We start from the raw sequence: 24,577 nt of genomic DNA on the forward strand, positions 1-24,577 counted from the left end.
ATAAAGGGATATTGATGATTAGGATTGTTTATGTTGGGGTACTCTGGTTACAGTAAAATATAGTGGTTCTTTTTGAAACAAACAGAAAGCCCGAGAAAACTCAAAGAGTGGGTTTAGAGAGCTCAAAAATAAACAGAGCTGTGGCCTGGATTGTCTAGTATTTGTAAACAGGCCCTGAACAAGGCTCATATGGAAGAGAAGATTGTGAGCCATGGGGAAATGGACGAGACTGCACAATCACAGGGTAATCGGGGTTTGGAGGGACGTCGGTAGGTGCAGCCTCCTGCTCAGAGTTGGGTCCGCTCCGGCGTCGAACAAGGGCGATCAGGGCTTTATCCAGCCTGGTCCCGACAACCTCCTGCGAGAGGGACGGTGCAGCCCTGCCGGGTACCTGACCCGGCGCCTCACCGTCCTCACAGGGAAGACGCTTTCCTTCCCCCCGGCTGGCACCTCCCGACACGCTGTGAGGAGCTGGGCTCGGGCTCCTTGATAGCAAAGCCGCGGGGCCCCGTCCCCCGCGGCCTGTCCCGGCCCCGCAGGCCCACGGCACGGCAGCTCCCCGCGGCGGGTCCAGGCCGGTGGGGGGGGGGAGGGGGAGGTGGAGGGGAGGCCGCTGAAAAGGGCGGGGTTGCTAGGCACCCGCGTTGCTAGGCTCCGCCCCTCAGCGTGACTGCAGGCAGGGGAGTTCCGGTTGGGTAAGCCCAGTCGCGTGACAGCGGACGGTGGCCGAGCCGGGCCCGCGAGCGACGCCTCAGGGGCGGGTCGGTTGGCGAGGCCTCTGGCTTCTCATTGGCTCGCCCGCATCACATGGCGAGGGGAGCCGCCGAAGCCGCCGCGCGCCTATTGGCGGCGGTAGCGGCGGGGGTGGGGGCGAGGGTGAGGGCGAGGGGACGCGCGCGCGGATGTGGGCCCGAGCGCGGGCGCCGCCGCCGGTTTTCGGCCTTGCGCGGCGGCTGGTGGCGGGCAGGGCCATGGCCGAGGGCTCCTCGGCGGCGCGGCCGGCGCGGCGGCCCAAGGACGTGCCGCGGCACGTGTGGGCCCGCGAGCGGCGGCGGAGCGCGGGCACGGGCCTGGCGGGGCCCAACACCGTCTACGTGCAGGTGGTGGCGGCCGGGAGCCGCGACGCGGGCGCCGCCGTCTACGTCTTCTCCGAGTTCAACCGGTGAGTGTGAGGCCGCGGGGGCGCCCCGCTGGGGGGCTGGGGCGCCTCGTCCAGGCCTGCCCTGACGTCCCTTCCCCTCAGGTATCTCTTCAACTGCGGCGAGGGCACGCAGCGGGCCATGCAGGAGCACAAGTAAGTGGGGGGCTACCGGGAGGGGCCGCCCCGGGGCTGCACCGGTCCCTGCTCACCCCCATCCTGCCCCCATCTCGCCCCTCAGGCTGAAGATCTCCCACCTGGACAGCATCTTCCTCAGCCGGGTGGCCTGGGCCAACGTCGGTGGGCTGCCAGGTGAGGGGGGGGCCGGGGGGGGCTGGCTGGGTGCCCCGGTGGCAGCCCGGCACGGGTTCCTCTCGCAAGGTCCAGCCACAGGCAGCAGCCTGTCTAGGCCAGAGGTGGTTGCTTTGTAAGCTGCCTGATGGGTGGCGCGTGGGGTCTTTTACGGGGCGGTGGAGAGATGGAAAGCGCTGTCAGAACGGCTGGATTGCACGTGGGGCTCTGCGGTGCTCTCAGATGCATCGTGGTCTCTGCGACAGTGGATGTCAGCACGTGGTGGAAGAGGCGCAGCCTCCCCAGCGTGCATGCCTTTACCTTCCCAAAATCTTTTAGAGTAGAAGGCATTACCAGTGTTGCATTGCTAGCAGGGAGCTATTTGTGAGTCAGACTAATTTGAGTTCAAAGGGAGCTGCAAAGGTTTCTGGCCCACTCCTGTCCTCAAAGCAGGGTGACATTACAACAGATTGCATAGGATCTTGTCTATTAAAATTCCAGATATCTTCAAGAAAGGAAGAGATTAACAATCTGCCCGGGTAACTTGCTCCAAATTGTGACTGTCAAGATTTGTAGATATTTTCTTTATCTGTGGAGATGAGTGACGTTGAAACTGCCACAAAGCTGAGGCAAAATTGAATTTGGATCCAAGTTAAGTCCTGGCCTTCATGGAAGAGGCCCAGCACTCCTGGGTGGTGAGAAGGATCTTTCTTGTGTGATCTAGTGGGGCTGTGATAAAGCTGTTTCTCTGCTTTCTTTCAGGTATGATTCTTACATTAAAGGCTATGGGGCTTCAAAGATGTGTTTTCCTAGGGCCACCAAAGCTGGTAAGTAGGGGAAGCTTGCAGAAGGGAGAGCGAACCCTTCAAATGTCAAAGCTTACCTTGGAATTGGGAGAGCTGGTGTCAAAGGAGTGAATCATCGTACAGGTGTAAAATGCTGGTCAGAGTTAGTGCCAGCCTGAAGGTTCTTCCAGAAGGGCTGGCTTTAAAAAAACAAGTCTCTTCAGATACACACAGGACAGCATCAGACTTTTGCTCCTTTAAAACTGTCTTGTCAGCTAATATTCTAGTGAATCATGTTTTGGAAAAAATGCATCCTCTGTTCTTCTGTCTGCTTCCTCCTCATTTTCTTTTAATAGAAACTTGGTCTCTGATCTCCTGCTTAATGTGATCCTTGCCAGCCTAATGCCATGTCTAGGCTGAAAATGTCCAATCCTCAGCGTTGTTTTAGTTCCTTGCAATATCTGCTGACTAATTATATTGATGGAAGGGATGGGGAGAGTGGTTCTGTATTTTCCTTTCTCTCTCTAAATGAATAATGCTCACTGGAGGTAGGGCACCTTCCCAGTGCTTTCTGGCTGGCTGTGTGCTGCCCAGGTTTTGCCTGACTTGGCATTGAGCCTTTGACTTCATTGAAAGTAACTGTAACTCCTGAAAGTGGCTTGTAATTGCTCTGCCTGGGCATGGTCTCCTGATACACTGTCTCTTTTCCAGCAAAACTACTTGAAAGCCATTCGACTCTTTCCTGGGCCCCTAAAAAGGATGGATTTAGGTATGTAGGTCAGTGATGTGTAGTGAATATGAGCTTGTAATTTCTTTTTGTTTCAGCTGTAGTCAAGGTTTCATTGAACAGGAACAACTTTTAAATAAATGCCTCTGGTTTAGATCCACTGAAAGAAAGTTTTAAACATTTGTTTTGATCTGACGCACTGTTCAAATCCATCACAAGAACTGCCTGGAAGAAAAACAGTGTTTCCAGCTCTGTTTCTGGTAGGCCACTGCCAGTCCGTCTGACTAGTAAACAGCATTTGGTTTTAAAGCACTGTAAAGGCAGTTTGCTTCCAGAGTCTGCCAGTGAACTTGCTTACTGTGGTATCATGGACTACTTTTTGTGGATGGTGGGCCTTTAAGAACTTTAATTATTCATTGATCTTTGCAGTTGGGCAGAAAAAGGGAAGGGGGACATTCAGCAGGTTTTGTTTAAGAAAGAAAAAAAGATATCTTCCTGATTGAAATTCTTGTAGAGTAGGAATCTCTTCTTATGAGCTTGTTAATGCTGGTTTCTGATCTCTTTCCAGCTGTGCAATTGCACACAGAACCTGAGTATAAGGATGAGACGATGACGGTCTACCAAGTACCTCTTACAGGTGAGCATGTGATGCTGTAGTCAGACAGGAGAAGCACTTGTTCAGTAACTATGCTTAAGGTGGTTAAAGGAGAGGCTTCTGTTTGCAAGCCTGAGTAAGGAGAGGTTTATTAATTTGCATGTTTTTCTCAGGAGGAGGATCTCTTTCAAAGAAACAAGACCTGCTGAGTCAGGGCCCTGGTTTGTTCCTTTAGGTGTGGGTGTATAGAATGACATGTGAAACATCACTGGATTTGGCTTTGTTAGCCAACTGAGTTTTCTTACTGCTGGAAACTGTGATACTTAGAGTATAGGCACAGACTTGACAGATTGTAGCAATTTTGAGAGAATCTGAAGGACTTGGATGATGGATGGCTCCTGAAATAAGTGACTAGAGTATGCACACGTAAGTCAGACTGGGGGGAAGAGCTCTGTATTCTGGTGCAGTTTAAACATGACTGTCATGGAAGAGGGAATGCTACTCATGCTTTTCTTATCTGTCCCTTTTGATTGGGTGATCTTCGTCTGGTTTTATTGGATTTGGGACAGGAAAACCACTAGCTGCTGAAAGTACGTTGCCTCAGAGTCCTGGAGCATCAACCCAAGGTGGAAATAGCCCTAAAGGGGACATAGGGCCTGGATCCCCAAGAGCTGCACAGCAAAGCTTGGAGGAGGGCAAGGAAAAAGAAAGCCCAAAGAAAACAGGTGAAAAAAGTGGAATGACCTTTTTAACTTTAACGAAATAACACCAAATTAAGGATTTGTCCTCTGAGCTGTTTGCTCTCTGGATGTGAGGTCTGTGGAGAAGCTCAGCTGAAGGATTACACAGAGCAGAATGAGTTCTGGTACTTTGGAAGCTGACGCAGAACTAATAAGGCCTAGAAACTGGATATGATTCCTACTTGGGGTGAGATTAGTCCTTGTAGTAGTTTACCCCTGGCTGGAGTGGGTGCCTCAGCCTTTGTAATTTAATTACGAGTGGATGTTGAGGTTGATTGCTTTTCAGTCTTGGGCTTTATTTTGGTTTCTCATAGCTGAAACCATGGGCTCTCTGGCCTTAGGCGCTTGTAACATTTTGCTGCTGGGCTCCAAGTTGGCTGGATGATGTTGTCCCTGTTAATACTTTAGTAAACATTGACATGTTTTGGCTTTAAGAAAAATGATAGTCAGTGATGATTCTAAGTAGTTTTGCTTTCTTTTACAGATGACGAACAGAAGTGTGCAAGCAGGCATTCTGATCTGGTGATGGCTTTCCTTTGTAAAGTAAGCTTGGACACAAAGATCTCTAAATCAATGTAGAATAGAATACAGAATAGAATAGAGTATTTCAGTTGGAAGGGACCTACACCGATAATCTAGTCCAACTGCCTGACCAATTCATGGCTGACTAAATGTTAAAGCATGTTATTAAGGGCATTGTCCAAATGCCTCTTAAACACTGACAGGCTTGGGGCATCAACCACCTCTCTAGGAAGTCTGTTCCAGGGTTTGACCACCCTCTCTGGAAAGAAATGTTTCCTAATACCATTAGGACATTTCATCCCGCTAAATAGATTTAATTTGAGATAGCATTTTCAAGCCAGACTTCGAAGCTATTTTGTGATTCTACTTTTCAAAGGTCAGTGTAACTGTAGCGTGAGTAGGAATGTGTAAAAACTAGAGGCGTTTTTTAGAAGTGTTCTTTATAGAGCAGCCCATTAAGAGTATACAGGTTCTGTTCTTGCTTAATGTTTACAGTAGGGAAGTCTGTCTTGCTTACTTGGCTAAAGAAGGAGCAAGAAGCAGCAGCGTGATCTCGGAAACCAAAAAGTCTAGTAAGAGCTTTTGGGGGGTAAATTAGACTAGTGGCTGTGGAACTGAAAAAGAAAAAAAAAATTCCCTCGGCTTGTGGGGAAACACTTAAACTGGAAGTATGTGGATCTTGTTTCCTGGCCCTCTTTATGTGGCTGATAATTCTGTTTTATTTTACTCTGTTCAGATTCACCCGAAGAAGGGAAAATTCCTAGCAGCTAAAGCACAGGAGATGGGCCTGCCAGTGTGAGTACAAGATCCCAGCCTGGCGGATGGGGCAACCCCAGGTGTGTTGATGTTCGCAAGCTAAATACTTCTATGGTCTTGTTTTCAGGGGAACTCCAGCCATTCTTCCCATAATTACAGCTCTCAAAAATGGGGAAAGCATCACTTTTGAGGGCAGAGAGGTAAGATGTATCTGTACTTTCTGCTGTGGCTTTGCCATCTTCCTTCCTTCACTGGGCTCCCAGGGTGACAATTTTTTTGTTTTGCCTACCAATAGGTATTGGGATATGTTGGATTTTTTTGTTTGTTTGTTGGGTTGCAGGTTTTTTTTTGTTGCCTTTTTTTGTTTTAGTTTTTTTTTGTTGTTGTTTTTTTGTTGTTTTTTTTTTTTTTAACACCCATCTTGAGGCAAGGGTGGATGATAGTTGTCTGCCTATTCCCTCTCATCCCTGCTAGGAGGTTGGCGTGGGTTTTGAGTGCCTACTTCTGGTTAGTAAGTGGTCTCTGTTTCAGCCCCAAGTTGTTGCTGAATGTGGCTCCTGTTGGGCGCATGTCTGGGGCTGTTGCAGGGGTATGATTAGGGAAGTACACTCTGAAATTAATTCGTTTGTGAGTATGGCTGTGTGTCTGCTAATTGTTAGACCTTCTTCACGTCCCCTTCCCAAAGCTGATACAGGTCTAGGAGTGAACTAGTGGAGTTAATCCCTGCATGTTTTAAATCTGGGGTTTGAATGCCTATGTAACTATCACTCCATTGTAACTCTGTTTGCACCTCTTGGACCAAAAGAAGTTCAGTAGTTCCTGTGTGCAGGGTCTTAATCTCTCAAGCACTAGTTTGAAGTGAGAGGCAGAGCCAGCTCTGGCCATGTCCCAGATGATCTGTAAGTGAAGATCCTAACCTGGGAGATAGGATTGACATATCTTTGCATCATAAGAATTTCTCAAAGCCTTTTTTTCTTAAGCATGCTTTTGCTACCATCTGAATCTGCTGTGGGAACCTAGACGCTGCTAAAATTCCCTTCCTTACATTAGGGTGTGGTTTGCTCTGAGACCAGGGTTGGGATTTGTTGTTACACAGCGAAATGCAAACTTGTGTAATGAGAGCAGAAAGGGAACAAGAACTGCAGTGGCTGGGTTTGCTGAGCATTGAGCCTGCTTGAGGCTGGCTAATACAGCACCTGCTGAAAGAGTCAGACATAATGATGCAAGAAGGGCTGCGTGTGTAGCTTGATTGTGGTGTGATATTTGTGTATCTGCCTGCAGCTCTTTCCTGAAGAACTGTGTACCCCGGCTGACCCTGGCCCAGTGTTCATTGTGCTGGAGTGTCCTCATGAGGGCTTTGTGGATGCCATCTGTGAAAATGAGACCTTCCAAAGGTAGTGGGACTGGATGACCTGGAGTGTTTAGGGGAAGGCATCTGTGCTGAGCTCTGCCAAAGAGAAGTTCTTGTCCTATCCTAGATGTGTTGGTTCTTGTGACTGATGTCTGAGCTGTTTGGCACTGTTAAGGAGCTAGAGACGCGAGAAAGGACTGGTGGTGCATTTTGAGCCTTTTAGGAAAGGCAGGCCTGTGCAGGACCTGTGGGGTTCTCTAACTGTCACAGGCCTGTCTTCCCTCAAGAGCCTCTGGAGAAGGAAATGTGCACTGGTGTCTTGCTGGGGAGCAATGTAGAGACTGCTCCTTCCCTGTGTGGTGGAAGCATGGACTGCATGTAACGGCATGTTAGGCTTCTGAAAGGCTCTGCAGATGTTGGTGCTCTTGGAGGAGAGGAGCTGCCTTGGGGGTAGAGTGGAGGTGTCAGCAAATGGCAGGCTTGACACTCATGAAGCCTTCTGCCTACTGCAATGTGGAGCCTAAAGCTCCTGGGCTGTGCTCTGAAGATCTGTGCTCTGCCTGCTTCAGGGGGAGCATCTCTGGTAGCACCAAGATGGAAGAGGGGAGGGGGTGCCAAGGTGATGGAGGACTGAAGTGCAGGTATTCTTTCTGTATTTGAATGTGCCCCAGGTACCAGGATGGACTTCCTGGGAACCAGGTGGCCTTGGTTATTCACATGACTCCAGAGTCAGTGCTTCGAGACAGCCGCTACCAGCAATGGCTGGAAAGGTATGTGATCTTCTGATTACTTGGTTTACTGTCACTGTTGGGCAGCAGTGTGTTCTTATGGTGCAAATGTTTTTCCTGGAGTAGAAATAGCTGTTGGCTGGCAGCAGGGCTCTGCTGGCTCCAATGAGATTTTAGCTAATGGCTCAGGCGTGCACATATGCCCAACTCTTACATGGGACTGAAGCTGTTGTGCATTTTATTGTCCTCCTACAGATTTGGACCTGGAACTCAGCACTTGGTGCTCAATGAAAACTCCTCTGCAGTGCACAACCCACGCAGCTACAAGATCCAAACTCAGCTGAACCTCATCCACCCAGAGATCTTCCCTCTGCTCACAACCTACCAGAGCAAGGTAGGCCAGGCCCTGCTTGCCTGTGTACCTCATGCTCCTGAGCAAAGAATGTGTTTAATGTCACTTCTCCCTGTAGGAAGAAGAGGCAGTGTGTAGTGTGCCCATTGTGCGAGGAGAGTGCCTCTTGAAATACCACTTCAGACCACAACAGGAGTGGCAGAGGTCAGTGGGAGTCTTCTTTTGACTTACCAGGTTTTGGGTGTTGGCTCAAAGCAGCTTTTCAGTGTGAGTCTGTGCTGAGGGAAGACTGTGCATCAGCACCCTTTGCAGATTCTTACTGACTGGGGTAGCTGCCAAGCTATCAACTGTGTTTTGGGGGTGTGTGTCCCTGTCCCTGAAAGTCTCACACAAGGTGTAGGACACGGATGAGTGAACCACTGAAAACACCACCTGGCCAGTGGTTTGGGATGTTGTTTCTGTCCCTTGCTCTTTTGTAGCCTTGTGCTCCTCTGTCCTTTGTTTTGATCTCATATGTTGTGCACCCAACCGTAGCTGTGGCAGAGCAGATGGTGGCAGGGAGAGACTTTTTGGGGAGTCAGGTGAAAGTCTTATCAGGCTTTCTGGGTCTTCAAATGGTATCAGAGCCGAAAGCCCTGGGTGGTTAAACAGTTGCAGACTTCTCCACTGATGCCTGCTTTGTGGGCAAGTGAAGCTGCTCAATGAAGATCTTGAGGGCCGGGGACCACATGGTGCAAGGGGGTACCAGCTGCCATGGCTCAAATTTGTGGCTCTGTTGGGCAGAATAAGAGGACCCTGATGCCAAGAAGAGTTTAAGTTTCTCAGCTTAAGGTGTCTGAAGGCCTGTAGTACTGCACATGCTCTGATGCAGGACCAGGACACAGGTCCCTTATGCTTTTGAGTGGTGCCTGGAGCCTTTTTAGGTGGTTGTTCCCCTTCCAGCAGTCTCCATGCTGCCTTGCAGTGCCCTCTAGTGTCTGGCAGCTCTCTGGATCTGGACAGTGCAGGGCACATAGTGCTGTCCCAGGAGCTTCTCCAGTTTAGTGGAATGATTATTTCTGTGGTGCGGTTCAGCCCAGCTGGGCCTTTTTGGTGCACACCATGCTTGTGGATGTATCTTCTCTCACCCTTCAAAATGGAACTTGGAAGGAACATTTGACTTTTTTGTTGTAAGGCTGTTTTGGCATGGTAGTTTGGCACTTTGCTGTAAGAAGCGCTGTCTTTTCAGTTCCTACCCTGCCCCATCTGTTATGTCCCAATTTCTCAGGACGATGACTCAGGTTTGCTGATTCCCAGGTCAGGATTAAGGTGAAACGACACCAGGAATCCTTTAACTCAACAAAACTCAACTTTTATTGGCTCACAACAAGAATTGGCATGCTCACCACAAAAATTGGTATGCTCACAACAAAAATTGGCAGGAAACTATGTCAGTAAACTGTGTAACATGTGCTTACCATGCATCACCAAACATATACTACAGGCCTTGCTTATCTGGGAATCAGTTCAGGAAAGACAAGAAGGAGAGCCCTCCCATTGATTCATGAGGTTCAGAGCGGACCCCCTTGCTTTCTAGACTCCTCAGAGAGGAGCCTAGGGGTGGCTGGATCCGCTCTTAGTCCCAGACGTGGTCAGCGGTTTATGTCTAAAGGGATGAGGTGTAAGGATTATGGAAAAGGGAAAGAGAGAGAGAAGAGAAAAATTTCACTGGTCCTGGGTCCAGCGTTGGTTCCGTCAGCTGAGGGGTCCAGTCTGCTGAGGGGTCTGATTCCGGTGGGCTTGTGCATGTGGGGCTTCAGTTTGTGTCCTTTTATCATTCCTGCCCTTCCTTCAGGCGGACATTAGGCTAATTAGGTGTCATGCGCGGTTTGTGAGCCTTTGGGCTTGGGGGTTGTTTGGGGAGTAACTTCCTCTTCCCTGCATGGTGAGTTGCCCTGTTCAGCATATCAGAACAGGGAGCTGTGCACCCTCCAGCACACCCTCCCCCTCCTGTTGCTGATGGGTGCTGATCGGCTTCTCTTTACCTGTGGTTCCTTGCTAGGCAGAGTTACTTGTTAGGTAGAGTTAGTCATTAAGCAGAACTTGTCCCACCACAATGTTTGAGACATTTAACTCTTTCAGTCTCTCACACCCATCCTGATACATGGCCTGTTCTTTCAGAGATGCTGTGACTGTCTGTGATCATGATGCATTTGTTAGTGAAGCCTTGGATCTCCCTGACTTCCAGACTCGTGTGAAGGAGTGCAAAGAGAGCCTCTCTGCTCTACCAGGTAAGGATCAGGAACTTGTCTTGGATCAGTGTAATGAGAATTAGGAGGTCTTGGTGACCCGCTGCTTTAGAGCCCAGACAAAGCTGTGAACATGCAGTTTTCCTGCTGCCTGTGAGGTGCTCCTAAGTCCTCCTGGAGCTGTGCAGAGGACAGGCTTAGTGCAAACTGAGTTAGCTCATTTCAGTTGGATTTACGCAGTGTTGTGCTTCTGGTTTTCTGAAGCTGCTAGGTTTGGGAATTGAGTGTCGTTGGGGGCAATTAGAGACAAAGCAGCTGTGTGTTATTTCTCTGAGTTGATCAGAGCTCTGCTCATGTTGAATGCTGTCATAGCAGCCACAGTGTGAATCCCTATGTCTGGGAGAAGTCTTGGTCTTAGAACCAGCTCCTGGTGGGGCATTTGGCTCTGAATTTCAATTGTCCTGTTGGCAGTGAGGCTTTCATGACATGACACAGCACCGCTCACTTGCTGTCTGGATCCTGATTCTGGGGAGAATCAGGGCACCATAGAGCAGGAGCCAGGTACTGTCATGAACTGCCAGCTCTGTCATGGGCAATGAGCAAGAGTCCTTGTTTGCCTGCCTTTGCATATACAGTTATGCGTTGTGATGTGTTTTCTTGGTGGTGCTTATTCTGTCTTCTGTCTTCCCTTGTAAACCTTGCTGCTGTAGGAAAGCCAGAAGCTGAGGGAGGCAAAAATGAACATGCTGACCATGTAGACTCTGGAGTTACTAGGCTGTTGAACTAAATGGTGTCTGACTGGGCAGTATGTGGATAACATTGACTTACAAATCCTTGTTGTCTGTTTTCTCCAGGTAATGTGGGTGCTTATCCTGAAATTGTGTTCTTGGGAACAGGATCTGCAATTCCAATGAAAATCCGAAATGTCAGTTCTACGCTGGTAAATACCAGGTAAATCCCAGTGTCATGCATTCTGCTTGGAGAGGCTCAGTGTCTCAAGAGGGTGTTGCCCAAGGGCTGGTTTGACTGGTGTGTTGATGACACAGGGAGAGTGCCCCTATTGTGGAGTCTGTAGGACTTCAATTTCGGGCACCTGTGTCTCCCGTAGGTGGGGAAGACTTGAGAGCCACCTGTAAAGACAAACATTTAATGTCTTCATTCATTTTACCATCTGCCCTAAGGGTGTGTTCAGCATCAACACAAGACCAGAATGAGCTATGCAGACGGAACAGTCTTTCTAAAGCCTTGGCTAGTAGGACTGGAGTAGCATTTAGAGATGTAGAGCACTAAGAACTCTCTGCCTTCCAACCCAAAAGATCCCCCTCCTTGAATGGACCCTGGTCAGAGCTCATACAGTGGCTGCTAAATGTCTTTGTCACTTGTCTTGCCAGCTCTACCCGATCCCTGCTCTTGGACTGTGGAGAAGGAACATTTGGACAACTCTGTCGCCACTATGGAGAGCAAGTTGACCAAGTGCTGTGTAACATAGTAGCTGTGTTTGTGTCTCACATGCATACTGATCATCATTCGGTAGGTTGAGTGTGTTGGAAGAAGGGGTTCTGTGCAGGCATGCTCTGCTGTTTGGGATTCAATGTAGCAGCAGCTGATGAATGTAGGCTGCCCTGCTGTTAGGGCTGCACTTCCCCTCTGCATCTCCCAGACACTGCTGAATCTGTGTTTCTACTCACCTCCCTTACTGTTAGGGGTCCCCTGCAGACTTGCTGGGATCATCCAGAGTTGTATTTTTTTTAGTAGTGTCCAACCCAGGTCACAGAAGTACCAGTTGGTCTATTCTAGGACTTATCAGGGCAGGCTCTTTGCTGGTCTGCTGTCTTGTGTCTGGAAACCACACTGGGTCTAAGATGTTGGGTAGAGACTTTCTGCTCTCTGCCCTTCTTTTGGAAGCAGACACAGCAGCACTGGGAAGGGCTGAAGGGCTTGTGTTGTGGGCTGCTGGCCACCAGCTTGGGGCATAAGCAGTGACAGTGTTACAGCAGCTCAGCAAGTTTCCAAAAACTGCAGCTTGCTGAGCTGCGGTAGCGCTGTTGCCACTTACGCCACAGATATTTCTGACTACAGCTTGCTGTCTTGTTTATTCCCTTTGCAGGGGTTGTTGAACATCCTGATGGAGAGGCGGAGGGCTTTTGTAAGTAGTACTGTTGTTTCACTGCTCCTGAACATGTCATGGAGTGAGGGTAGGGTAACTTCTGAGTAGTGGAAAAGCACCATCGTTTCCCTAGGTATTTCTTCTCTCTGATTTGGCATATACCTAGTACTGATTTTTTTCCCCCTGCCTCTGCTTTTCCAGGCAGCCCTTGGTCAGGCTTTCAGCCCTCTGTTTCTGGTAGCACCTGAACAGATCATGCCTTGGCTACATGAGTACCACAATCACTGTGAAGAGATTCTCGGAGACATCAGGTGAGTGTTCTGTGTGGTATGCAGAGAAATGTCCTTGCTGAGTCCTTATTCAAGGTGAAGTACTGTCATCCGTTCCCCCTACCCCTTTGTTAAAGGCAACTCTGACTCCTTCCACTGTGTGTAGAATTAGGATGTGCAGTTTGCAAAGGAGAGGATAGGGTTTGTCACTCAGTTGTGCTACTTAATAGAGGCTTACATGCAGGCTTTCCTTTTCCTTAGGAAAGGGGATTTGGGCAAGTGAAAAAAGATTCCTGGAAGAGAGTATTTGACAGTGGGGAAGATGTAGTTGGATGAGTTACTGCGGCACTGGATAGTGAAAGCAAGGGGGAAAAACAGATGGGTGCACAAAAATGTCTTGTTTGTAAGGTGCTGAACTGAGAAGGAGAAATAGGCTGCTTAAAGATAAGATCAGGTTTTACTTTGTACCTGTCCTTAGTTCTCTCTTCTCCCTTCCCTCACAGAATGATTACTTCCCAGTCTCTTGTGAAAGGCTGTGAGAACATCAAACCTAAAGCCAAATGGTTTGTCAGTTCTCTGTTAGAGAACTACGGCTTGGCTGAGGTAAGCTCATGAGCTGACAGGGTCAGTTGCGAAGAGGGGCAAGAGGGAACCCGAGGTGTAACACTTGTATCCTTGTTCAGTTTCAGACTTGTGAAGTCCAGCACTGTAAAAATGCTTTTGCATGTTCAATGATCCACAAATCTGGCTGGAAAGTAGTCTATTCTGGTGACACAATGCCCTGCATGGCCTTAGTACAAATGGGTAGGTGACAAAACCCCCCTGCTTCAAGAATCTCGGGGAGAAATGTCTTGAATTGTTAGTATCCGAAGCAGGCATGCATGAACCCTTGGTGCTATGCCTGCAACACAGTGAGGGGTTAAGGGGAGGAAATGAGAGTTCATGTAGGCTGTTGAACTAGTCTATATTCAACTGAAGAATGAATATATGATTATTTGCACAGGTAAAAATGCTACCCTGCTGATCCATGAAGCAACATTGGAAGATGGCATGGAAAGAGAAGCTATAGAGAAGACACACAGGTGGGGTGTGTTCTGCTGCCTATCACTATTAGGAAGGCAAAGATGCTGAGCTCGGTTTTGTCCTTGGAGCTGGCGGTGCAGGGCCCAAGTCCTGTAGATGGTTCTGGTGTGCGTAGAGCTCTACAACACTAAAAATGGTGTGTTACTCATTGCACCAGCTCTGTAACCCTCTGTCACGTCCCAATTTCTCAGGGCGATGACTCGGGTTTGCTGATGCCTAGGTCAGGATTAAGGTGAAATGGCACTGCGATCCTTTAACTCACAAAACTCAACTTTTATTTGCTCACAACGAGAATTGGCATGCTTACAACAAGAATTGGCAGGAAACTACATCAGTAAATTGTGTAATGTGCTAACCGTACATCACCAAACATTTACTACAGGCCTTGCTTCTATGGGGATCAGTTCAGGGAAGACAATAAGGTGAGCCCTCCCATTGAGTCACGAGGTTCAGAGCGGACCCCCTCGCTTTCTAGACTCCTTCTCAGAGAGGAGCCCGGGGTGGCTGGATCCACTCCTAGTCCCAGACTTGCTCAGCGGTTTATGTCTAAAGGGATGAGGTGTAGGCATTACAGAAAAAGAGAGGGAGACAGAGAAGAGAAGGATTTCACCAGTCCTGGGTCCAGCACTAGTCCAGTCCGCCAAGGTGCCCAGTTCCAGTGGGCGTGTGCACGTGGGGCTTCAGTTTGTATCCTTTGTCACCTCCTTGCCCCTCTTGCGGGCGGGCACTCAAACTCATTAGGCTAATTAGGTGTCATGCGCGGTTTGTGCTTCCAGAACCTTTGGGAAATGGGTCGGTGGGCTTGGGGGTCGTTTGGGGAGTCGCTTCTCCCTCCTGGCAGGGATGACCGACCTTTGACCTTTGTGCCATATCTGGTGAGCTGCCCCGCTCAGCCTATCAGAACCGCGCGCCCTCCGGCCTGCGGACTTGTGCAGTCCGTTGCTGGGCAGGGTTCGCTGTTCTGCAGAGCAGAACTTGCCCCACCACCCTGTTTGAGACATTAGCTCCTTCAGCCTCTGACACCCTCACAGCTCCTCTGAACATCCCCCAAGAGGAATGGGGAAAGGTTTTAAGTATATGGTAGTAACTCTACAAATAGACTAGCCCAAAGGAAAGGCCCTCTGCTTGATCACATTTTAGGGCTAAGCTCAAGAAGTAGAAGAGTCACCTTACCCCTGCAGCCAGCCACGCAATTCAAACTGAGCGTTGCAGCCAGCGATACCGAGTGCTGCCCCTAGCAAAAGTGGGGAGACCTGAGAGGAGCTTCTTGGAATTACATGTGAGTTACAATGCAAGAGAGCTGGGCTTGTTGGCACCCCTGGGATGAGTGTTTGAATAAGCTCATGTCCCCAGTTCGTGGAGCTCTTAAATGCAGAGCTCCAAGTAATTACAGCCGCTTTCCTGTACTCAGAGTCATTTGGAAGTCAGAGACTTGCCACCAGTGCAGGTTGTCAGAGGAAGAGGTGCCTGGGTGTACCTGCAAAGAGCAGGGACACCTTGTGCTCAGCAAGTGTTAGATGGTATCCGCTGTTGGTGTGATCTGACAGATGCAAAGCAGCCTGCCCTGCCCAGTTGGAGGGCAGTACTAGCCAACCTGTGTGTGACCGGGGTATGCGGTGCCATGTTCCTCTTTCTTTTGCAGCACAACCTCCCAGGCGATTCAGACTGGGATGAAGATGAATGCAGAGTTCATCATGCTCAATCACTTCAGTCAGAGATATGCCAAGATCCCACTGTTCAGTGAAGACTTCAGTGAGAAGGTTGGAATTGCATTCGATCATATGAGGGTAAGTTGCGAGCTTTGAGCCAGACTGTGGGAAAGGTTTCAGTGTTACTTTGGGATGGCTGGTGTCGTGGTTTAACCTAGCCAGCAACTAAGAACCATGCAGCCACTCGCTTACTCCCACCCCACCCAGTGGGATGGGGGAGAGAATTGGGGAAAAAAAAGTAAAACTCATGGGTTGAGATAAGAGCAATTTAATAGGACGGAAAGAAAGACACTAATAATGATAATAGCAACAATAATAAAATGACAATAATAATAATAAAAGAATTGGAATATACAAAACAAATGATGCACAATGCAGTTGCTCACCACTTGCCAACTAATGCCCAGTTAGTTCCTGAGCAGCGATCCACATCCCCCCCAGCCAACTCCTCCCCAGTTTAGATACTAGGCATGATGTCACATGGTGTGGAATACCCTTTTGGCCAGTTGGGGTTAGCTGTCCTGGCTGTGTCCCCTCCCAACTTCTTGTGCCCCTCCAGCCTTCTTGCTGGCTGGGCATGAGAAGCTGAAAAATCCTTGACTTGGTATAAACACTACTTAGCAACAACTGAAAACATTAGTGTGTCATCAACATTCTTCTCATACTGAACCCAAAACATAACACTATACCAGCTACTAGAAAGAAAATTAACTCTATCCCAGCCAAAACCAGGACAACTGCTTGTGAATTAAATTCTTCACTTGCAATGTATCAACACACCATCTCCTGAAGAGGAGTCTCCTCTGAAACAGCTCCTTTTACTGCTGGCAGCAGACATCACCAATGTGGGGAAAGAGTGGCACGGAGTGAGACAGGTGCTGATGGCTCTTGAGAACAGAAGTCTACTCTTAACATACCGGGTACTTGCCTCATGTCACCTCTTTCCTGTGCATGCCACTCCCAGCTGAAAACCTAATTTTGCTTCCATTCCCACTCCCTTCTCAATTGGTGTGTTGCTTTAATGGCTTTCTGCAGAAGACCTCCAGAAGCCAAAAGCTGCTGCGATTGGGTTGAACGCAGTCATAGCAGTGAGAATAGCTCACTAATTGATCAAAACTTGTATAGTGTCCACATCATTTCTTGTGAAGAAAATGTAAATAACTTGGCATATGGGATCTGTGGACTGACTGCTGTAGGGTCTAAAATTATGACCTGCCTGCTAGTGTCAATGCAGCTGAAAATTGTCAGCAATGTTAGGGCTCCTCAGTGCTGGGTGCTGCACAGAGGAATAGGCAGTGCCCTGCTGTCTGAACAGGCAAAAGATGGGGCAGGAGGAAGGGAAACAAAAAGCAATTCTAATGCAGGTGCTCCTGTGCTTGATGTATTTCAGGTACGTTTTGGTGACTTTCTGACCATCCCGAAGCTGATCCCACCTCTGAAGGCTTTGTTTGCGGATGACATAGTAGAAATGGAGGAGCGGAAGGAAAAACGGGAGATGCGGCTTCTGAAGGAGACTGCTATAGTCTTGGACAATCTGACTGGTGGTGAGAACAAGGAAGCACCATGCCAGAAACGGAAACAAGCCAAGAACCATCAGAAACTACCAAATAAGAAGCTTAAAACAGTAAACTGAAAGAAACAAGGTTGAGAATGCTCTGCTCTGTAAGAGGTGCCCTGCTCTCTGCAGGCCTTGGGAGTGTGCAGTGCCGCGGGCACCATGGAAAAAGGGGCTGGCCTCAGCGTCTGGGTTTGCTTGGTCATCAGTGGATCTCCGTGGGCTGAAGCTACCAAGCATGCTGTTAGCAGTGCGAGTCCTTGCGGCAACAGTATCTGCCCATACAGTTCCTGTTCCTGGGTTTCACCAGTCCATGTGTCATTTTTCTTTTAGCCAAAAGTTCTTCTCTCTGAACTGTTTTAATTTTTGGTTTTATGCTACAAGCTATTATTGATAATGTAACAGCAGCAGTTTTGACCTTTGCAAGAGATCAGGTTTGAGAAGCCCTTGAGGGGCTGTGGATTTGCCAGAGTAAAGTGGGCAGGCCTCTGGATTATGAGGAGTGTAACTAGGTATTAGAACCCAGATCACAGGAGCAAATTTCACATTAAAATGGGACCCAATTAATTTTTAGGTTAAATTAGGGATGTGAATGCTACAGTGTTCCCATTTTATTTTGGTTTTCTTGGCTGATTTTTTTTTTCTCATAAGATCAGTTTTCCAAAACCTTTATTTGGAATCTGAATAAACCCCTCGACATTGTATAGGAACCTGTGTTTTGTCTAGATTGCTAATGAGGACTTAGTGAGGGAAAAGAAATACCTGAATTGCTCCAGAGAATTGCCTCGGTTGGCTGTTTCTGCATTACAGCATTGGTGTAAAGACCAAGATCTCACCCTAATGCTGGAGCTTTATGCCTGTTCTAGCTGTGTTCTGTGCCAGCAAAATCATATCTGTGTCCGTTACCTTACAGGCAGGAGCTTCACTTGTCAGTTCAAGCTGGTACCAACTGGGGGTGGCTTTTGAATGGCTCCAGAACAGACAACTGTGAATTGCCTCAGGCAGATTCCAGTTGTGGATGCAGGGGATGGGAAAGCTCGCAAAGCAGGCAGGTATGGGGAAGGTCTGTGCTTAAGAGGAGTGTTTTCCAGGCTTTCTGTGCGTCAGCTTTGCTTCTGCCCTTACCAGTGCTGTAACTGTGCACGCGTTAGGAAGCAGGAGGGGGAGCTTTGCACTGTTTCAATTAAGGAGTTCAGTTTCAGAGGCAACTCAAAGGCACTAGGCCCCCCCGCACTGCTCAGCAAATGATACCAGCATATATTAAAGATTTAAGACTTCATTTTAAGGTGATGGAAAATTAAGGCACAAACCGGCAGCAAAGCGTCTTTTGTTCATTAGCTGCGCTTTAATATTATGCTCGTCTAAAGCAGAAACTGGGTAATTGACACAGCTGGGTACTACAAAAGAGGTCTGCTGGGCTTTTAAGAGTAGCAGGGGATGGGGAAAGACTAAGCAGGTACTTGTTATTGCACAGGTGTAAATAGGATCACATTGGGGGGCCCAGGGGAGGGGCACGGTTACTGCTGTGGTACAACAAGCAGCCCCTGCGCTACACCAGCTCCCCCTGCTTCTTTTCAGAGAAGTAAAAAAGGGTCTTCTATTTAGAAAATAATGAACCACTTCTCACGTAGAGGTATTAATAAAATGCAAATACAGCCGTGTTAGGAGACCAGAATGGACAAGATACAGCTCCGGGTGGCTGGTGCAAGTAGGGCGGTGTTGTGGAGCAACGCGATAGGGGCCTGTGCCTGGTGTAGAAAACTGAGGCGGGCCGGGGCTCGCCAGCTTCCCCTCGCGGGGGAGATTGCTTCTGGGGACCCCCAGCTGCGCCGGGGTACCGAAACACCGCGCTGCGAGGAGAGAAGCCGGCGTGAAGCCCCAGCCCGGAGAAGCTGCGTCTCCCGGGCGCTGGGGCCTGCCCTCGCCTTCCCGGCAGGAGGCCGGGGCCGGCCCCCGGGGAGTGCCGCTCCCGCCCGGGGCCGCGTCCCCCGGGCAACGGCGGCTCCTCCTCGCAAACAGCCGCCGGTGCCGGCCGGATGGAGGCGGCGGAGCCGGAGCCCGAACCCGAACCCGAGCCCGAGCCCGGCGCCGGGCGGCTGGGGCGGTGCGCGGCGCGGGGGCTGGGGGTGCCGGCGGAGCGCTGGGAGCGCTGGGCGGGCGGCGGGGCGGCGGGGCCGCTGCTGCGGGGCTTCCTGAGGGGGACGGCGGGGCCGGCGCTGCTGGCCTGGCGCGGCCCCGGCGGGGAGCTGGCGCTGGGGCCGCCGCCGCCGCCCCCCGCCGCCGCCCGCCACAAGGCCATCTTCTTCCTCCGGCCGCCCGGCGCCGGCGCCGGGGAGCTGCTCTGCGGGGACCTGCCCGCCGACGCCCTGGGGCACTTCGCCGCCCTCGTGGAGGAGGTAAGGGCCGGGCGGCCCCGCAGCGGCGGCCCCGGGCACCGACGGGTACCCCTGGGGCCGAGCGCCGGGGCCGAGCGCCGGGGCCGGGCACTGCCCCTCGCAGGTGGCCGCGGGGAAGACGAAGGCTCCTGGGCCTCCCTCCTGGCTCTGCTGGTGCGCTCGTACCCTCGACTCTGCCCCCGGCGGCACCTCCTGGCCCGCGGGGGTCTTTAGAGTTCACTCAAGCCTCCTAAACCCTGATCCGCATCAGCTCCGGGCCTGTCTAATGGTGGTGTCCTGGTGGGACTGATCCACACCGCAGAATGACAGAGGGGCAGGTGCTGGAAGGGACATCTCCAGGTCATCTGGTCCAGCCCCCTGCTCGAGCAGGGCCACCCAGAGCCAGTCGGCCAGGACCATGTCCAGGTGGCTTTTGAATATCTCCAAGGGTGGAGACTCCACAACCTCGCCGAGCAACCTGTGCCAGTGTTTGGTTACCCTCACAGTGAAAAAGTGTTTCCCGATGTTCAGAACGAGCCTCCTGTAGCTCAGTGCCCGGTTACCTCGGGTGGGCTGATGTTTTGCCAAAGGTCCGAGTGCTTTCTCTTTCCTGTGTTAGTAGCATGAACCAGACAGCATTGTCTAGATTTATTCCTGATGGCCGCTGACCCGGAGAAGTCTCAGCAGTGAGGCTGTAATGAGAAAGTAGAGGAGCTGCTTGATTTGAGAAGCTCTGGTGATGCTGTTGGTATATTAAGATGGTGACCGACAGATTGGATTCCCAAGAGCAGGCTGCCAGACTGGTTATCTTGGTTTTGTGGGATAACACAGGAGCTTTTGTTTTGAGGTGTTTGATGAGCCCTGCGGTCTTGGTAAGTCTGCACAAACAGCGGTTTTTGCATCGTGGCTTTGTTTGTAAATGATGGCAGATAGCATATGATAGGCATTGTAAACACCATCTGCTACGGGGAGACTTTGGGGTAGGAACACTTCAGCAGATCCTGTTAGATCTTCTTTTCTGGCTGCCTTCAGCAGCTGGGATTGTGCAGTCCTGACTGCTTGTTTGCAGGCTTTTCTCTCCGCTCTGCGCAGACAGATGCGGTATTTCTGTAGGGAGCAGATCGTGCCTGCGTTTGGTCCCACTTTCCCCTCAAACTTTAAGGAAAACAGAGCGGTGGTGCTGGGTCAGGAGGACGGGGTGGGTCTGCGCGAAGGAGAAAAAGGTCTTGGATTTTCTAAGGTTGGGGACATGCGTTGCGCTGCCTGCTGCACAAGCACTTCTTGCAGAGTTTGTTATCAGAGGTTTTTAGGACAGTCTTAGAAGAATTTGTCCAGTGAAAGAAATAGTTTGTGTCAAACTTTCTGTGGGTCATTTAGGATATCAGGAATAGACACACCAAAACTCTGTCTGTATTCAGTGAGGAAGTGCACAGCTGAGCTGTGGGTCACAGCTGGGGTGACCTTGTCTGCTTGGTACACTTCACTCTTGTGATGGCTGAAGGGAACACACCTCCGCTCTGCAGAGCTGGGGGTTCATTGTGAGTCTGGTTATCGTTTGAACAATCAAAAAGAAAATGAACAGCTATCATTTGACTGGTTACAACATTACTAGCATTAGCAGTCCACATGATTTAAGTAATAGAGACAAATCTTGCTAATAATGTAGCTAAAACTGTTGGAGGTGAACTTGGCAGTACCTGCCTGTGTTCCCTGGGGTTGTGGTCACCGTTTCCGTGGCTCCCTGGGCATGAAGGTTGCCGATGCCAGTCTTCCTCAGGTCTACAGTGCCAGTCATGGTTACGAAGAATCTGCAGCACCTTGGGAAGGCACCATGGCGGTGCTGGGCTGCTTTATTCCTTTTCAATTTTGTGTCTATTTGTAGCTATTTTTATACCTTTAGTCTCCCCTGAGCCTGGTAACACAAAGGGCTGTTGTTTGTCACCATGGACAACCTGGCTTTGCCAGGCTGTTGCCAAAGGCTGGTCCCAGAGCGGAGTAGGTGACAGACACTGTGCTGCTGTCACAGCTCAAACAAGCCAAAAGCAGCTCAGGTCCAGACAAGCTCAGCCCAGCTGTGAGACCCCACACTGTTGGGTCAGTACAAACCCTGGGAACTTTCACTGATAAAGACAGAAATCTTATTTAGTGGGCTGCAACTTTGGAAAATAACCTAAAAAGTAGCTGTGCTCAAGACGTGCAGTACAGTTTGGATGGGGACCTAGGGGACCCTCACCAACAGTAGATCCCGAGAGGTACAAGAAGACCTTCCCTTTCAGCACACTGGGGATTGCCATCAAGGGACAGCCTGTGGGTTCAGCCCAGCCCTGCTAGTCTTGAAACGCTGCCCAAAGCCTGTGACCCTGCCTCCCTCCCCTGCCCACTGGCAGTGAAATGGGAAGCAAGCACCAGGAGGTGTTGTGAGGGCATGGGGACAAGAGCCTGTGGAGCTGTCTCTAGTTGCAGGTTTGAGAGGCTGGGAGAGCCTGAGGACAGGGCTGCTCACTTTGTCTGCTGGTTTCCACCCTTCTCAGCTGCTTGGATTCGGGGAAGAGGGTGTACTAGTATACGAAGTGGGCCTGTAGAGAGGCTCACTCATCATCTACCCTTGTTTCACATAGGTAGGGAACTGCTTGAGACAGCAATAATATGGGTCTCCAGGCTTGGTGAAGCAAGAAGCTCGGAGCCTGGTGGCCTGTCCATCTCCTGCAGCACTTGTTTCTCCATTGCTGTTTCGTGACTCCTGCTATAGGTGATTGTGCCCATCCTGACAAACCAGAAGAACCATCAGGGCTGGCCACAAGTGGTGTCACAAGACATTATGCGTCATGTCCACAGCCTAAAAAGTACTGTTTTCATGGTTGTTGGCCAAGTAAAGGGCAAGACCTTGCTGCCTCTTCCAGCTGGCTTGGAGAGAATTGAGGACATTGATCTGGAAAACAAGAAATCGTGAGTACCACCCCTGGCTCTCCGCTGGGTTTTCTGCTGCTGATGCATGTGCTACGTCTTCTAGAGATCCTCCTCCCCAGTCATGGGCACTCTTCTTGCTCCCTGTCATCTGCTGCTCATTCAGACTGCCAAGATGGGTGTATTTTGCTCTACCTGCTCTCTAGTTTATGGGCTTCTTCTTTGGGAACTGTGCAATAGTACAGGCAGGAAAAACTCAGAAAGTGCAAAGGCATGTGGGCACACAGAGAAGCAATGAACTGCTTGGATCAGTGAGGAAAAAAAACCAACAAACCCTGTTGGCAAAACCTCTCCTGTTTTCCTGATGCCACTGAACAGGAAGGCAGGATTCTCTATTTCTCTGGCTTCTGTCTGTCAAAGCATGCTCCCAAGGTGCACTGTTTAGAAGTTAAATTACTCGCTTGTGAGTGATTCATGCTGCATGCTTGGTCAGGACTATTCTGCCTCCCTTTAAAACTGGATTTGTCATGCAAAGGTACAGGAAAAAAACACCTACAACTTCCTGCAAGCTCCTAAACTGTTCATGGTCCCATAGAGAGATTTGAAACCCGTTGCATCTGTCCTCCTGGAGAAGTAGGGTGACTTCCCAGACACCCACTGCATTTCCTTGTGTTTCTCTTCAAGAAGTAAAGGAATGACTTTGATAATTTTGGTTCTCTCCATTCAGAGTTAGACCTCCCTGGTTGCTGTCGTGATTCTGAAGTTCATTCACAGTCCTTGAGGGATAATCCCCAGTAAAGCCACCCCAGACTTTCTGACTAGTTAGAATCATAGAATAGAATCATAGAATCATTTAGGTTGGAAAAGACCCTTAAGATCATCAAGTCCAACCGTAAACCTAACACCGCCAAGTCCACCACTAAACCACGTCCCCAAGCACCACATCAACACGTCTTTTAGATACCTCCAGGGATGGTGACTCAACCACTTCCCTGGGCAGCCTGTTCCAATACTTGACAACCCTTTCAATGAAGAAATTTTTCCTAATATCCAATCTAAACCTCCCCTGGAACAACCTGAGACTGTTTCCTCTTGTCCTATCACTTGTTACCTGGGAGAATAGGCCGACCCCCACCTCGCTACAACCTCCTTTCAAGTAGTTGTAGAGAGTGATAAGACCTCCCATCAGCCTCCTTTTCTCCAGGCTAAACGACCCCAGTTCCCTCAGCCGCTCCTCATAAGACTTGTGCTCTAGACCCTTCACCAGCTTTCTTGCCCTTCTTTGGACATGCTCCAGCACCTCAATGTCTTTCTTGTAGTGAGGGGCCACAAAACTTAACACAGTACTCAAGGTGTGGCCTCACCAGTGCCAAGTACAGGGGGATGATTCCTGCCCTAGTCCTGCTGGCCACACTATTTCTGATACAAGGCAGGATGCCGTTGGCCTTCTTGGCCACCTGGGCACACTGCTGGCTCATAGCTGGCTGTCAACCAACACCCCCGGGTCCTTTTCTGCCAGGCAGCTTTCCAGCCCCTCTTCCCCAAAACTGTAGTGTTGTATGGGGTTGTTGTGACTGAATTGCAGGACCCGGCACTTGGCCTTGTTGAACCTCATGCAATTGGCCTTGGCCCATCAATCCAGCTGGTCCGGATCCCTCTGTAGAGCCTTCCTACCCTCAAGCAAATCAATGCTCCCACCCAACTTGGTGTCTGCAAACTTACTGAGGGTGCACCCGATCCCCTTGTCCAGATCACTGGGCAGCCATGGGAGGCTAAGCCCCATGTGCAGCCGCTCTTTATCCTGCCAGATGTCCAGCAGTTGAAGAATCCCCATCCTTTGCTACCTGATACGTCTGGCAGGGTGCTCACATTGCAGCTGGGGGGAACTTCCACCTGGTCCTCCCAAGAAGCCAGGTTGGTGCCCAGAGCTGGGAGTGGAAGGAGTTTGACTGTTGCAGTGCTGTGAGCCTGGCCTAGTCCAAAATAACTGAGTCTGGAAGATCCACAGAGGCATATGCATTCGCCCATTGTGTCATTGTCATGTCTGGGCTGTATGCTTGCACCTGTGGAACCTCAGGAGATGTGTTAGTAAGTGCAGTGGAATCAATCACTCCTTAAACAGGATGTGGTGCGGGTGGGATTGTGTGAGAAGTTACTGCTTCCAAGGCAATGGGGTGACCTGTCCTCAACATGCCAGCCCACTTTGTGTAGTTTCTTTCTGAATTAAGCCAGTTAATGACTGTGGGGAGATAGAATAGATTCAGGGAGAACAGTACAGGGAGAGATAATCTTGCTGGAGGTATGGCTTTCCAGGTTAGACCCTGAACCTGAATGGATCTGATGCGACAGTGATTGGCTGTGC

At 50.0% G+C, this 24,577-nt stretch overlaps 2 protein-coding genes across 2 annotated transcripts in view; both read left to right on the forward strand.

The window, feature by feature from the left end:
- The first annotated feature begins 807 nt into the window (after nt 1-807).
- Nucleotides 808-17,640, forward strand: ELAC2 (elaC ribonuclease Z 2). Its single transcript, XM_075044847.1, is given in 25 exon segments — nt 808-891; nt 894-1,162; nt 1,244-1,294; nt 1,380-1,450; nt 2,192-2,256; nt 2,926-2,983; nt 3,510-3,578; nt 4,106-4,261; nt 4,761-4,819; nt 5,535-5,593; nt 5,682-5,754; nt 6,836-6,948; nt 7,577-7,675; nt 7,889-8,027; nt 8,104-8,189; nt 10,146-10,255; nt 11,068-11,164; nt 11,605-11,743; nt 12,321-12,359; nt 12,522-12,631; nt 13,093-13,192; nt 13,273-13,393; nt 13,593-13,671; nt 15,315-15,459; nt 16,772-17,640. Coding segments are annotated over 25 exon segments (2,634 nt in total). The 3' UTR covers nt 17,015-17,640.
- Nucleotides 17,641-18,972: 1,332 nt separating this feature from the next.
- DNAH9 (dynein axonemal heavy chain 9) overlaps nt 18,973-24,577 on the forward strand; it is a 209,010-nt gene continuing 203,405 nt past the window's right edge. Inside the window, exons 1-2 of the mRNA XM_075044848.1 lie at nt 18,973-19,332; nt 22,061-22,257. Coding sequence (XP_074900949.1) covers nt 18,973-19,332; nt 22,061-22,257 — 557 coding nt within the window. The remainder of the gene's footprint in view (nt 19,333-22,060; nt 22,258-24,577) is intronic.

The sequence above is a fragment of the Buteo buteo genome, chromosome 13, assembly GCF_964188355.1.
Source record: "Buteo buteo chromosome 13, bButBut1.hap1.1, whole genome shotgun sequence".
Classification (NCBI taxonomy): domain Eukaryota; kingdom Metazoa; phylum Chordata; class Aves; order Accipitriformes; family Accipitridae; genus Buteo; species Buteo buteo.